Here is a 14,779-nt window from a genome sequence, read left to right on the forward strand (position 1 = left end):
TCTCTGTTGTCTTGTTCGCTATTTCTGGAGCACTAATTGAAAAGCAGGCTGCTTCCCTTTCAAAGGAAATCCCCTGCAGAGAGCTTCACGATGCCAATTACTTCCCTCACTGCTTTTTTTGTTAGTCTTAGTGTCCTCTGTGTAATCTGTGTCTCTTTTTGATGCACAGTTTTGTTACTAATATAAGTCTTGCACTGTGAGCAAAGCAGTTTCTTTTTGAATACTACTTAATACTGCCCTGAAAAATAAGTATATGATGCAAAAGATGCTCAGTTTTCAGAATCACTCTTTGCTTTAAAACTTTGATACATTTAAATTCAGTTCAGCAAAATAGAGGCCTGATCATAGAGTTATTATCAAGGTGAATAATGCCTGCAATCCAGTCACAGCCTGAATTTGTTCATAGATCTCTTTACAGTGCTGACATCTGGGATGAATAAATGTATCAGAATCAAAGTACATAACCTTGAAATGTTTTTCAAAAATGCAAAATGTGAAGGATAAAATTGGAGAGAATATTTCCATAATAACTAAAAATAACAGCGATAGCACCATATGTAAGCTTGAAAGAATATAATTTAAGAGATTCTGAATCTTAATGAGATGTGAAATCTGTTCAATTTGTTTGGAGGAACCATAGAAGGAACTGTATTCCTCCTGACTTATTTGTTGTTCTGAAATCATATCCCTTCACTGTATATTCAGAACAGACTGTTGGACTTACATATATTTTTTTATTAATTTCATGTAAAATTGTTATCTCTGACAATAAGTATATTGTGTTATTAACAGGATTTCTGTTGTAAAATGGAACACCACTTTGAATGTGAAGCATGGCCTTGATTGTGTTCTTTCAACAGGCCTAATTATCCTACTGCTCAAGTATATTATATTAGGTTATAAACTCTGTACTACATGATTAAGAGCAGTTTTGTGCCCAATTCTAAGTTATTTCCGATGCTGCATTAATATTTTTCAATGCTTTAGGAGAGGAGTGGTTTCTCAGATGATGCTTTTGGTGTAAGGAGCTCATGGTCCCTTACATTCTTACCAGTGCCATGAAGAATCATGCTTATGAGAGAGCATTTTTCTTTTAAGCTGCTTTCAAACCCTTAACCTGGAATGACAAAAGGGTTTTTTGAGCTTGAGGTTTTGCCTCCTTTAGAAAGACTCCCCTTTTTTGATTACATGATTATTTTATGAATGCACTACCATAGGTTACAGAATTATTTAAAGATAGATTTCCGGAGAGTGCTTCTTTGAAAGAAAAAGAAAGGTTTATTGCAAAAGTAGGACTTTTAGGTGGTAGATGTTGTTCAGGTACAGAAGAAAAAGATACAAGAGCCCAGTCTCAGTCTAAGGAAATGCGATGACGGCAAGCAGTAGGAAAATAGCAGCTCATCACAAGAAATGTTGTATGTTTGGATGGTTGATTTTGGTAAACTGGAGTGCAAGTTACGGTTTTTCTGCAAATCTCTCTCTTATCTTATAAAATAGATAGGTCTGCATAACGAGTCAGTCCTGAAGGCATGAATAAATGATGCAGAAATACAGGCTAGCCGTTAAATAATAAAGAAAATTATTTCCATGAGGCATCTGAAAGAGCAGAGAGGAAGCATTAGGGAGATGCATCTGCAGCAAAATGTCTTCTGCCATAAGAACTGACCTAATTCTGAGTGTCTGCAGAATATACCTGCCTAGGAGCTTTGCCTCTGTCATGCTGCACATAATATTTGCGATACTTGGCTTGTGTTATAGGCAGCCTACCAGCTTGCAACCTCAGCCAGAGGATGGCACCACTGTTCAGCTTTCCTCACCGCCTTGTAATTCTAACAGCACTGATTTTGTCTCTGCTATGTGTTACGGATTTCTCTCATGTCTTAATCTTTCTCTCTTTTTAATTTACAGGATTTAATGGAGCAGCTTGAAAAGCAAGACAAAACTGTTCGCAAGTTAAAGAAACAGTTGAAAGTGTTTGCTAAGAAGATCGGTGAACTTGAAGGTACTTTTTTATTTTGAGAGAGGAAGAAAGATTTTAGTTTACTTTTTGTGATCCCATTGTCATCATATCCATCTGTCTTAGCGGTTGGGGAGGTCATGAGGTGTTCAGTAGCATTAGCCTCTGTTACTTCATTCCAGAAAGAGGAGATATACATACAGCTCTGTGTGTTCCTTTATAAATGTTTATATTTATATGTTTATATCATTTCATATTTTGAAATTATGCATAATAAAGATTTATTTTTCTTTGAAGGCAGAAACCATTGGAACATAAAGGAGTGTTACCTGGCAGTTTGTGTATTCCAAGCCAGTTATTTGGTTTTGTCAGGACAAATGTCATACTAAATATGAACCAGGCAGAAATAATTTAACCAGTTTTCCTTTGTGAATTTCTGTATTACTGGAGCCAAGACTGCTGAGACTATATTTCTCTACTTGAGGTTTCCTTTCAGAGCTGCTGGCTAAACTTGAGTATGAGAATGCTGACTTACCGACTAAGCTAATTCTAATTTTATGAGCGTCAGTGAGTTCCCTTAGGATCTTAGGACTGGTGAGACTGGGAGCTTATTATGTCTCTGCGTAAGTGAAGTAATTTTAATTGCTGAAAGCAATTAATAATGTTATAAAGTTGAAGTATGAATTTGATTTTAAATAATCCTGGTCCTAACCTTTCAGAAGATTTTTATGGTCATCTGCTTTTTCCAGAAACAAGCTTACTGGTTTTATTGAGTATTAGGATTTAAATCAGTGACTGCGTAGTCTTCAGTGCTTCAGTATCTGAAAAGAATAGTGATACCAGGTTAAACCTGGGTTAACAGGAGTATATTATCCTTTGGTTAGTGTCAGCTCCCCTTGAGCTCCAGTTGGAATTTCTGCATTTTCTGTCACATTTAGCACACTTACAGGATGAGCAATAGCTTGTAATTGCATGCAGCTGGGAGGGTTATGAGACGAGGATGTAGCTTTCATGAGATGAAGCTCAGTTCTGCTTTTCAATAACAAACATGCAGCCTAATCAGGTGGAGTGTAGGTGTTGAATGTGATACTGTAAGGCACTGTATTCAACAAGGTGGATATTTCATATATCCTTTTGAAAAGTTGCTTAAACTAAGTTTATTTTTAAAAAGTCTTTCAATGTTGTTTGTTACTATTGTCGACAAGATCACAGTAGTATTTATACACAATACAGAGTGGAAAGATGTTTCTGAAACATAGTTCTGTATGTGTTTATTACCTAATTAACTTAGAAAGGTGTAGTAGATCTAGCTGGGGTGGAGTTAACTTTCTTCATAGCAGCCTGTAAGATGCTGTGTTTTGGATTTGTGGCTAACGCAGTGTTGGTAACACCCCCATGTTTTGGCTGTTGCTGAACAGAGCTTGCACAGTGTCAGGGTTTTCTCTTTTTTCTCACTCTTCCCCCTCAGTAAGCTGGGGAGTGGGAGGGCACGTGGGCACACAGCCAGACAGCTGACCTGAACTGGCCAAAGTGATATTCCCCGTTCCATACCACCTAACCTCAGGAGCCAGAAGAGGGTGTTTTTGCATACAAGGTAGCTGTTGTTTGGAGGCTGGCTGGGCACGATCCCCCTGGAGGTGGGTCGTGAGTGATTGCCTTTGCTTTGCTTCCCCCTCCCCTTTCCTTTGCCTGTTAAACCATCTTTATCTTGACCTATGAATTTTCTCACTTTTGCTATTAATATTCTCTCCCTTGTCCTGCTGGAGCTAGTGTGGGTGCTTGGCTGCTGGCCAAGGTAACCTACCACAATAGGCAACAAACACCAAGCTTGAAAAATACTTGCATTTTGCAGAACAGTTAACAGTGACCCTTGTAGTATTGATCTGGGATTAAGTGATTAGTGGATATTGCTTTGCCTTTGTGCTTTTATATGATAAAATCCAGGAAATCAGCAGTAAGTCTGTATTAATGGCTGCTATTTAGTCACACACTTCTATTCTTCTTCAAAGGAAGAATGCCACCCCAAGATACATTCAGCAACAAGCTGTCTTTTTGTTTAATGGGAATTTTGTTGATAAGTGTTATCCTGAACCAAAGAAAACATTTCTTAGTTCTACATGCTGAAGTTCTTCCTTAGAAATGTCACAGTTTCCTCTGGTATGCATTGGTCTCACTGGAAAATATTATATAATTTCTTTTCATTTCCCTTCTGAAGTGGGCCAGATGGAGAACATATCACCCGGGCAAATCATTGATGAACCTATTCGTCCAGTTAACATTCCACGGAAAGAAAAGGACTTCCAAGGAATGTTAGAATATAAGAAGGAGGATGAACAAAAGCTTGTCAAGAATCTTATTTTAGGTAAGTATCTTTCTCATTTGTGACCTCCTCTGTTCCCACACACTTTGAAAAATTAATAAGAAGAACACAGAATTTGTGTTATGAAATTAATAGCTTATTTTGGTTTTGACAGTGTTCAGTTTATCTAAAATTCCTAAATGTCTATTGTAATCTAATAATTCTTCCTGATGAGTATAGTACATATTAATGTGTCTACATATTTTTAGCAGGCTGTTAGGATTTTTCATTCTGTTCTGGTATTTTACCAACAAAGTAGTTTTTCTTAGTTTTCTCTATATCTATATATCTATATATAGATATGTATGTACTATTCCTGGGGAGGTTGTGATTACCTCATATAACATCTTCCAATGACTTTAATAAAACAATGTGTGTTTGTTTTTCCCAAGAGCTGAAACCACGTGGGGTAGCTGTCAACCTGATTCCAGGACTACCAGCGTATATTTTGTTCATGTGTGTACGCCACGCGGATTACCTTAATGATGACCAAAAAGTGCGGTCATTATTGACCTCCACTATCAATGGCATCAAAAAAGTGTTGAAGGTTAGTTAGTCTGCTTGGTTTAGAAAAATGTTAATTTAAAATTTTTGCTTTTGATCTTATGACAGAGGCGTGAGGAAAAGGCTTTCATTGAATTGGCTCTGGATTTCTGATCAGTAGACTCCTCCCACTGAAGTCACAAAACATTATCTTAAGAAGCAACAAATTACAGTGATAGCATTTTATCCATGTTTATCCATGTGATAGCATATTTATTCATAGATGTTTTGAATTAGTGGAAAAAGAAATACCTTCTTTTTATTTTGAATAGTCTTCCTCTTCTGAAGCTATGCCTATCAAAGTTTGCATAGTGAGTCTTTGTTAATCTTCTCCAGAATGCTTAATTAAAATGTTTCATTTGCAGTTTTGGTTCACAGATTTCCTCATTTGCTTCATCTACAGATTACACTGATGATAACATGTTACTGCCTAAAGTCTTTGCAGTGAGTTGGCTAGGAGAGTTTAGGCCAGGGGTATCCTGAAGGCATAAATATGCTTTATGCTTCCTGGAGTTGTTTTTTTTTTTTTTTAATAAGACGGATGTGTTCAAAAAGCAAGCATTTAATCAAGCTACATGTTTCAAAAAAATGTTTAGTAAAGAATCCTGCAGGAATTTTGATATTTGTAGATTTTTTTGACATTTTTAAGTGAATGGAGTGCATGCTATAGAGCTCTAGAAATTTTAATTACTCAGCATATACTAGATTCCATGCTCTTTGGTGAGGAGGGTTTGTTCTGTTTCGTTTTCCATATCAAGCTGCCAAAATGGTTGTGACGTGAGTGGCATTCATCAAAACTGAATTGTTCTCTGCTCCTCCTGCTGGCTCTGCATCATTCCCGTCCTTCCTGTTGGGCTCTTCACAAGAGTCATTGTGCCACAGAACGGGCGTTTTGGGGATACAGTCACATTGCCCTGTGATTTTGTTCACAGAGCTTTTAGGGTGTGTCTGTAAAACACAGAAAGATCATATCTGTGTAGGAAATCATATTCTGAACATTCTTGAAAATATTAGTGAAAACAGGGAGAGTGTTTAATGGTATTTTGTTAAAAACCTTGCTTCTCTAATAAGTTACTGAAATATACAAAGTTTTGCAAAACATCAGAACCTGAGTAGCTACAAGAAAGTAGCTACAATTAAGTGTTTAATTCTTTATCTAGCATTTTATTTTGTTATTCCTTCTGCCAATCTTGTTGAAATGTATTTGTTTTTATTTTCAGAAAAGAGGTGATGACTTTGAAACAGTGTCCTTCTGGCTATCTAACACCTGCCGATTTTTGCACTGTTTGAAGCAGTATAGTGGAGAAGAGGTAAGCAGTGCTCCTACTCTGGCTTCTTTTGCTATACAATACTATTGTGAGCACTGCTCTTTAACAAATTCCTGTAATGTCTCAAAATCTAGTCAGAGTCTCTTAAAACACTATATTTTTTGAAATGATGGTGATGACATCAGTGGAAAGCATGGGAAGATAAAATTTGAACTAGCTTCCTTTTATTGCAGGCTGGGGGCCTGGGGGCTAGATTATTCAGATTAAGTAGAAGAATCTGGCTGCTACTATTCTGTTGTTTAGTAATGATACACTGAACTTCCTATGAAAAAAGACATATTAAGCCCTTTACCCATAGTATGGCAGGCCAAATTACATTTGGGGGCTGTGGTATGCCTAATTTCTTCTTCAGACTTAACTGGGCTATATATGGCCAGGTGAGAATGCCCATGCTGGGAGGGAGTGGGAGGGAAGGGTCTTACCTGCCAGAAAGTTGGCAAAGTTTGTTCCTGTCTCAGATACTTGAAGTTTCAAGTCAAGGAAGTGGATGTTGCACAAATCACAAGTGAAAAACAAATCTTAGCATTAGCCTCAATCAGAAGTTCCAAATTAAAGTTTTGTGGGGCTGTGCCTATTATTTTGAAAGTATTATTTGTCTGTTGTGTTAATATAAATACTGGGTTTGTGAAATATTTTTGTATTCCTTTGAAGCATTCATTTCTATTATTTTATTAACTCAGGGGTTTATGAAGCATAATACACCTCGTCAAAATGAACACTGCCTCACTAATTTTGATTTAGCTGAATATAGACAAGTATTGAGTGACTTGGCTATTCAGATCTACCAACAACTTGTCCGAGTGCTGGAAAACATTCTGCAACCAATGATTGGTAAGGCAAAGTTGAATACCTTAAACTTCACACCGAAGTAGCCAAAAGGAAAATTGTGGTGGTAGTAATACACTATATCTTGTAGTTCTGGTGGTATTTTGTTTATAGATGACAGGACTACACTGCACAGGATGGATTAGAGGAAGAACTAAACTGTGGGTTGTTCTTCTGGCAGTGACAGAATAAATCAGTTTACCTTATATTAAATATATATTACCTTACCTTGTCATAAATCATGCATTTACAGGAAGAAACTGTAGGACAGTCTGATATTTGTTGCCCTGTCTGTTGGGAAATATCCCATGAAAAAATTAGATCTCAATTACATGAGAACTCATAATTAAAATGAATATGGAAAAAAATGGTTGGTTGTTGTTATGATCAGCAATTAGCAATGAAATAGCCAGCAGCAATGAAGCTGACATTCAGAGAGGTTCTTTTCATTAAAAGTACTTTTAATTTTTCTTGTCAGACAGTATTCTCACACAAATTTTCATTATGCTTTCCAATCACAACATTTAGAAGAATGGAATGGCCCTTAATTTGCTGACTCTACTGCTCGTATGACCATCTGAGGAAAAAAGTATTTTGCTGAGCTAGAGTTAGACCTTCCCTTCAAACACATGTACTGGAAACTTTGTAAAAATCCTGTAAGTTTAGATTTTGCAGAACATAGTGGAACATACAATTGCTGGAAATCATGGTAAAGTGGGGCTTGCAGAAAGCCCAGCCTGCTCTTTCTGTGTAAATCCTGTTCTGCTGTCTGCATATCGGCAATTTTCGGTCATTATAATAATGCTGTCAATCAAATGCAGTTTCAGGAATGCTGGAGCACGAGACTATCCAAGGTGTCTCAGGGGTGAAACCAACAGGGCTGCGGAAGAGAACATCCAGCATTGCTGATGAGGGAACCTACACTTTGGACTCCATTATTCGGCAGCTGAACTCTTTCCATTCAGTGATGTGTCAGCACGGAATGGATCCAGAGCTGATCAAACAGGTTGTCAAGCAGATGTTCTACATCATTGGGGCCGTAACGCTTAATAATCTTCTCCTGCGCAAGGACATGTGCTCATGGAGCAAAGGAATGCAGATAAGGTGGGAGAGCTCACATTATACTTTTCTTAAATGTGCTGCTGGAAATCTTAGTGAACTCTTGATACTGCTGAACATCATTTTGATGGAACAGCAGATACATTTTGAATATTTATTTTTCTGCACACAAACAGTTGCAAATGCTGTTAAACTGATTTGTGAAGTTCAGTTAAAAAGAGCTGGATTAACATAGGGTAAATCCTACTTGGGTTTCAAGGAAATGTGGTAGAAGCAAAACAGAAGTATTTAATCATCGAGTAGGAATGGAAAGTGTAGGTGAAATGTTGGTAGCTGCTTTCTCAGCTGTTAGAGAAGATAGCAAACATGCCTGCTGCATTCTTTGTATTCTGGTGGCGCAGTGGATACCTGCTCTGTTCATCCACACTGCAGTTTGCTATGTCCTGCAGAAAAGCCATCTTACTCTGTTCCTGCATTTGGCAGCAGTTGTCCAATGCATTCTGCTGGCATATGCCAGGAAATTTCTTATACATTCCTGCAATTAATAGGAACAGAAACAAATGGGAACAGGTAGTTAGTGGAAGTCTTTGTCCATAGCTTCTAACCATTTTGAAGCTCAAAATTTCTTGCCTTAATCAGAAGGAAACAGTATCCAGACAAAATTACAAGTATGAAGGAAAAACATGTAAGGACAAAGAAGAAACACTGGGAAAGAGAAAGTGCACATGCTTTTAAGTTAGCCATAATCAAGCATAATATCTTGATACTCTTACCTGTTTGTACAGATACAATGTGAGTCAACTGGAAGAGTGGTTACGTGATAAAAATTTGATGAATAGTGGAGCTAAAGAAACACTGGAACCCCTTATCCAGGCTGCACAGTTGTTGCAAGTAAAAAAGAAAACAGATGAAGATGCAGAAGCCATTTGTTCAATGTGCAATGCACTGACTACTGCCCAGGTAAGCGAACTTGTCTGTTCTGCTGTCACTTCTGAGCAGTTCTCTGCTCTGTTGGTGTTTGCTGTGGCTGCCTGCACTGCTGTCACACAGGGATCAAAGATTTCTTACTTCGTTTTGCATTAGTACAACTAAAACAGATCAAGTTGGAGGGGTAAAAAGAAGACCAGACATTTTTGAGGTCTGATGTTCAAGATAAGTTTTGAACAAATGAGAGGAAGCTCAATAGATTGTGCTGCATGTAGTACTATACATAGTCTCTCTGTGAAAATCCTTAGAGAAAACTCCCCACTCAAAGACGCCTCTGTACTCTAGCCAGCTCTGCCCAGGGTACTCAGAAGTGATCTTTCTCCCATCAGAGCTGGTATCCAGTCAAGTTAATGGACAAATCACACAGAGTCTCAGGGTCTACAAACAAAAGTGTTAGGTTACTGTACCCATTAGCCTCTGAAGGCTGAACCAAGTGTGTCTCAGTAACAGCTGAAGACTTCTATTTATGAAAGCTTATTTTTTGTACAGGTAAGTTGCACTTTTTTTTAACCATGCTATATTTGCATAAAGCTTATACAGGAATAAATGGGTCCAAGCATCCTTGATGATTACTCAACATTCCCATCAGGAAAAGAAAGAAGTTTCTCCATTTCTTTCACAGTGGTGTCAGCACTAGCAGTTGCATTGATAGAGACATTTTGATTTAGTAATTCACATTGCTGGAAAATCTGTTAATACTGATTTCTTATTTATTACTGAAATAAGAAATTAGAATTCCACATGCTTCAAGTGTTTTAAATTTGTTAAAAAGTGTTGTGGTTTTTTAAAAGAGAATCATCTAAAAAATCAAAGGCAACTTAAAAGTTTTACGAGTTTAACCCATGTTATTATTTAAAGCGTTTGTGATGCAGTTCTTTCCTTTGGTGGTTTTAGCCCTGTTTTTAGAGAAAGAGCTCACTCTCTGGAAAAACAGTGAAGTCATAAGACTCTTGAATGGACGCTACAGAAGGTCATGATTATAAAGTCAAAATTAGGGTGAGAAACACAGCATGTTTTTAGGGAGTGTAGGAGCACAATCAGTTACTTATAAGCTGATTTTTCCATAGTTTGGTATTTTCCACACACATGTAGAAATTTAGTTTCTACCTCCAAAGAACACATGTTCTGAAGGAGGCAGTTGTTTAACATAGCATTAAGCAGATGATGGAATTCTGCATGGATCAATAAAGCAAAAAATAATAAATACTTGTAAAGAATTTTCTTTTTAAAATAGCTTATTTTAAAAGTATATTATTATTAACCATTGATGCATCTGTTGATTTGTCAGTAAAATGAACCTAAAATGGTTGTTCTTCTTCACAGATTGTAAAAGTTCTGAATTTATATACTCCAGTTAATGAGTTTGAAGAGAGAGTCTTGGTATCATTTATACGTACAATACAGGTATGGCTGTTATCTTTTCATCAGAAATCATTTGACTGTTTGTAAGAAAGTCTCTGATGAGCCAAAATACATTCTGACATACATTCAGGAATCTGAAGTAAACTAGGCTTTTTAGCTATCATTTTTTAGCTATGTGGAAAAGGTGATGTCAGCTTTGAAATTTTAAGCAATCAAAATTTACTGCCTCTGGACTTGCATGACAATGTGTTTCCCTGTAAGTATGTATAAGATTTTTGGAAGATGAGATGTTTTTGTCCTTATACATCCTTGTGTATGTAATCATACTTGTATGCCAACTTTTCAAGTGGTAACATTTATATATGCAAGTTTATTTTTGTCAGACCTGTGTCTGCATGAGAAGTTCCAACTGCTTTGAAAACTGAGGCCTGTGTTCATTCCGAAGTTCTTCATTTAGCCGTTCTAGTTTTATATATATATTGATGAAATGTCTTGAAAACTCCAAAGAAAAGCAGTCAGTAGAGCAAAATAAAAGAAACAAAGATGATCTTTCTGGTCTGTTAGAGATCAGATTACATGACTAGCAGAATAAGGGAGACTGGGAAGGTAGAACTGAGGTGAACTAAATTCCACATACTGCAAAGATGCAGTTACCAGATAGTGGGCAAATTCTTCTTTTTGCAGGGAGTCTAAATTGGAAGGGGAATATATGCAGAATGGAAAATAACAAACGTAGCTACAGTTTAATGGCACAATTGTTGCAAATGTGTCGGGTCAATTTAGCAGAGTGTGTGTCTGTACACACGCGTGTATCTGTAAGCACAGGCGAAATACTACGTCTTTGCAAGGTGATTATTATCGATGAAGTGGCTAGCTGCTAATTGCTTTCTTATCTTTGCAGATGCGTCTCCGAGACAGGAAGGACTCTCCTCAGTTGCTCATGGATGCTAAACACATCTTTCCTGTTACTTTTCCATTTAATCCATCCTCTCTGGCATTAGAAACCATTCAGATCCCAGCTAGTTTGGGCTTGGGCTTCATATCGCGTGTCTGATCCCCAGGATGTGCCGTCAGTGTTAGAGGGAGAATCAGTTGCCTGGTATCTCTACCCGTTAAAACATAGTGAGACGCTGAAAACACGTTTTCTGAACAAGCAGTCTATATATGCCCAGATCTGTAGTAAAAGTAGCTGGAAAACTATGTAACAGCACCACAGACTGAAGGCTAATAGAAAGATGTGCTTTGCTGTTCAGTCATTGCATTTATGAGAACATCACTGATTCATACGTTTCTAGAATATGGAAATTGGGCTTGGACAAAAAATTGTGTCTTCAGCTGTCTAGAGACATTTTTAGATCTTTAGTAACATATTTAAATAGTGTAAATTTAACTCCATATATAACCTTCTCATAGGCAGGGACCAACAGGGACAGTCACAGTCCTGAACGTGGAAGACTTGAAAGTAAGGCATTTTGTAGTAGAATAATACACAGTCACTTGGGAGCCTGTTACCATTAATTTGTAAAAACTGGAATGGAGAAACACAAACTGGCAATATATAAAATGATTTCTTAAACCACTTCTTTATTTATGTCAGTTTGACATAAATTCTAGTGATAAGTCTTATAGCTCACTGTATGCTATAACCTAGGTGTTCATTTATTAGTACTGTGGTTTACCAAGCATACTAAATCGCTGCTGCATATTGTGTTCTTTTAAGTGTATGACAGTATCATACTAGGCACTAAAAATAAGATATTTCATTTTTTGTTGTCAACCTTATTTACAGTCCAATGCAGTCTGTTATTTTAACTGGATTTTTGCAAATGGTATCAAACAACACCTGTAGAGGAAAATGGTAACTAAGCACAAGTAGCACACTGGAAATTACATGTTTAGTTATTTTTAAAAGTAGTTAGCTAAAAATACAGAATCTTGAAGCAAATTATGAGAAGTAAATAATGATTTTAGTATTTATTTAGATTTTGTAGTCTGTCTAATGTTCTTCTTTCTTTGTAGACCCCAGAGACAACAGTGTATATTTTGAGTATAATTACTTTTGTTTTGTTGACAGTTAGAAAAAAAACCCAAGAAAATATTTTTTCCTACTGGAATTTGAGAGGGAAGACTTTAATAGAAAATTACCGCAGTAGCCCAAGGTTCTCATTCTTTGAAAGGCTGACAAACAAGAGTGTTAAGTAGGTTTTGACTATGATGCTGTCATTTGACTATGATGCATGCTGATTTAATGGTTGGGGATCCAGAGTGCATAATGAGAAACTGAGTTATTTTGGATATTGCACATCTTACTGGAAAAATTTTTTTCTGTCTCACACATCTTGGATCTGCTGTATTGAATTCACATTTCACAATGTGCAACGTAAGCGCAGAAACCCTGCTTAAGGTTCCAATTCTGAACTTTAAAACAGGTAGTTTGTGGTGTATGGCTAATATACATGTAAAAAAAAAAAAAAGCCAGACACATTGGTCAATTGCATTGTGCAATATTTTTTATGTATTATAATAATTAGCAACTTAGCATTAACATTAATTTCTTTTAAAATATTGAGAAATAATCTAGAGGTACACTTTTAGACTATTTGGTACTAATCTGTCTGCCTGCAAACTCACAGAAAAAAAATTGCTGTTAAGCAGACTGAAACATTTCAGTTGTTTTACTTGAGAGGTAGACATGCTGTTTGTATGGTTGCTAAAATTGGTAGTAAAGACAACCTAAACTTTGTCAGTGTCATTTTAAGATGCTTATGTTGTCCTGTTTTCAAATGTGTATGCCCCATGTTATGTTTGGATCATGCCAGTACTTCCAAGATCCTAATAGTGCATTGTGGAAATGTTTTGAATGATCTTTGTTAAGTGATTTCGATTGTTTTCCTGTGCATGGTATACCAAACACACTTTGTTCAAATGTTACTTGATTTCTGAAACTACAGCTACTGTTGAGTGGCTCCAAATAAGGTGTAACCTTCGTTTCAGACTGTTTGGGGTACTGTACTCGTAAGAATGTAATGGGAAAGCCTTCGCATCCAGTAACAAGGTTAGGAAGGAAAATAGGTGAGAACATGCTAACCTAAAAATTTTTTCTCCTATTGAAAAACAAACAATTGGAATTACAGTATGTTCATACTGTAGATCAGGAAACGTATCCACTACTTAAGCATTAGTGTACTAAAATGTATTTTTGTTTATTTTTTAAGTTTGTTTACCTGTAAAAAGCCTTATTGTCTCGTTTCCTTAAAAGAAGTAGTGTTTAGTAATTTATAGCTATTATCTTTAAACTCAGTGGTTTGACTGGTATTACTTTTATATCACATTAAAAGTATATGCTGCTTGACATGTTTTAAAGGAAAATATTTTTAAGTTGGAATAGATGTGTAATTCGTAATTCATCTAACATTTTACATGGCAGTATTTTACATGCACTTTTCAGAAGTAAAATTTTAGCGTCAATGTATATCTTTCACTTTAGGATTAGTATCTCTTTAACCATGGAATATAATGCAGAATTATTTTAACAACTTTTTTTTTTTTTCCTTTGAATCATTGTTATGCTCTTTTAATGTGGACATATCTTTTATATTTTAATTTATTATCTATGGCTATGATAGATTTTATCAGATGCTGGAAAAATACTCGTCAATGATCCCTTAGAATTATATACAGTTATTCCAGAGATTTTGCACAATAATTACCTCATTCAGTTTAGTGTATTTTTATTCCAGTGATCATTTTATTCTGATGTTTAGGGGACAGTCTTCTATCCAAATTTTGAAAAATTGTTTTTCAGACTTCAGTCTGGGATGGAACATGAAAGTGCTTAAGTCCATTAAATGCAGTTTAACTATCACAGGAAAAAAAATAGGATCAACTTCAATGTTGAAAAGTGGATTGATATCCAATAACATTTGTTCCCAACTTGGAAACACCAGCATTTGCAATTTGAAGGTCTGTGTAATTTGTGATTTAAACTGAACACATATCAAATACCATATAAAAACTATGACTAAACACTTGTTTTTTTAACAGATACTTCATGTGGTAACTAAAAGTCTTTAAACATAGGTTTTCACTCAATGCCACTACAGTACATAGATGAAAACCAAAACATTGTCAGAATGACCTGAGCTCTGATCTGTTGTAGTGTCTGATGTTGTACTTAGTAAATGTATGCATCATAAAAACTGTAGCCTAATAGCTATCACTGGAAAATGTCCAAATAAAAATACAACTGTAAGATTTGCTCTGGATTTTTTTGTTTTCTCGTTTGTTTGGTTGGTTGTAAGCTGTGTGCTGGCACAGTCCCCAGACGAGTTCCCTGTACCTTCATGGCAGACTTGGTGT

The 14,779-nt window shown here is 36.3% G+C and overlaps 1 protein-coding gene across 1 annotated transcript in view; it reads left to right on the forward strand.

Moving 5' to 3' along the window:
• The window catches only part of MYO5A (myosin VA), a 91,477-nt gene extending 78,698 nt beyond the window's left edge, over positions 1-12,779 (forward strand). Inside the window, exons 33-41 of the mRNA XM_010176738.1 lie at positions 1,909-2,002; positions 4,173-4,319; positions 4,709-4,863; positions 6,080-6,169; positions 6,868-7,018; positions 7,834-8,116; positions 8,857-9,031; positions 10,382-10,462; positions 11,322-12,779. Of these exons, the coding sequence (XP_010175040.1) occupies positions 1,909-2,002; positions 4,173-4,319; positions 4,709-4,863; positions 6,080-6,169; positions 6,868-7,018; positions 7,834-8,116; positions 8,857-9,031; positions 10,382-10,462; positions 11,322-11,474 (1,329 nt within the window). The 3' untranslated portion in view covers positions 11,475-12,779. The remainder of the gene's footprint in view (positions 1-1,908; positions 2,003-4,172; positions 4,320-4,708; positions 4,864-6,079; positions 6,170-6,867; positions 7,019-7,833; positions 8,117-8,856; positions 9,032-10,381; positions 10,463-11,321) is intronic.
• Positions 12,780-14,779: the final 2,000 nt, after the last annotated feature.

This window comes from Antrostomus carolinensis, unplaced genomic scaffold (assembly GCF_000700745.2).
Source record: "Antrostomus carolinensis isolate BGI_N321 unplaced genomic scaffold, ASM70074v2 scaffold14830, whole genome shotgun sequence".
NCBI classification, from domain to species: Eukaryota; Metazoa; Chordata; class Aves; order Caprimulgiformes; family Caprimulgidae; genus Antrostomus; species Antrostomus carolinensis.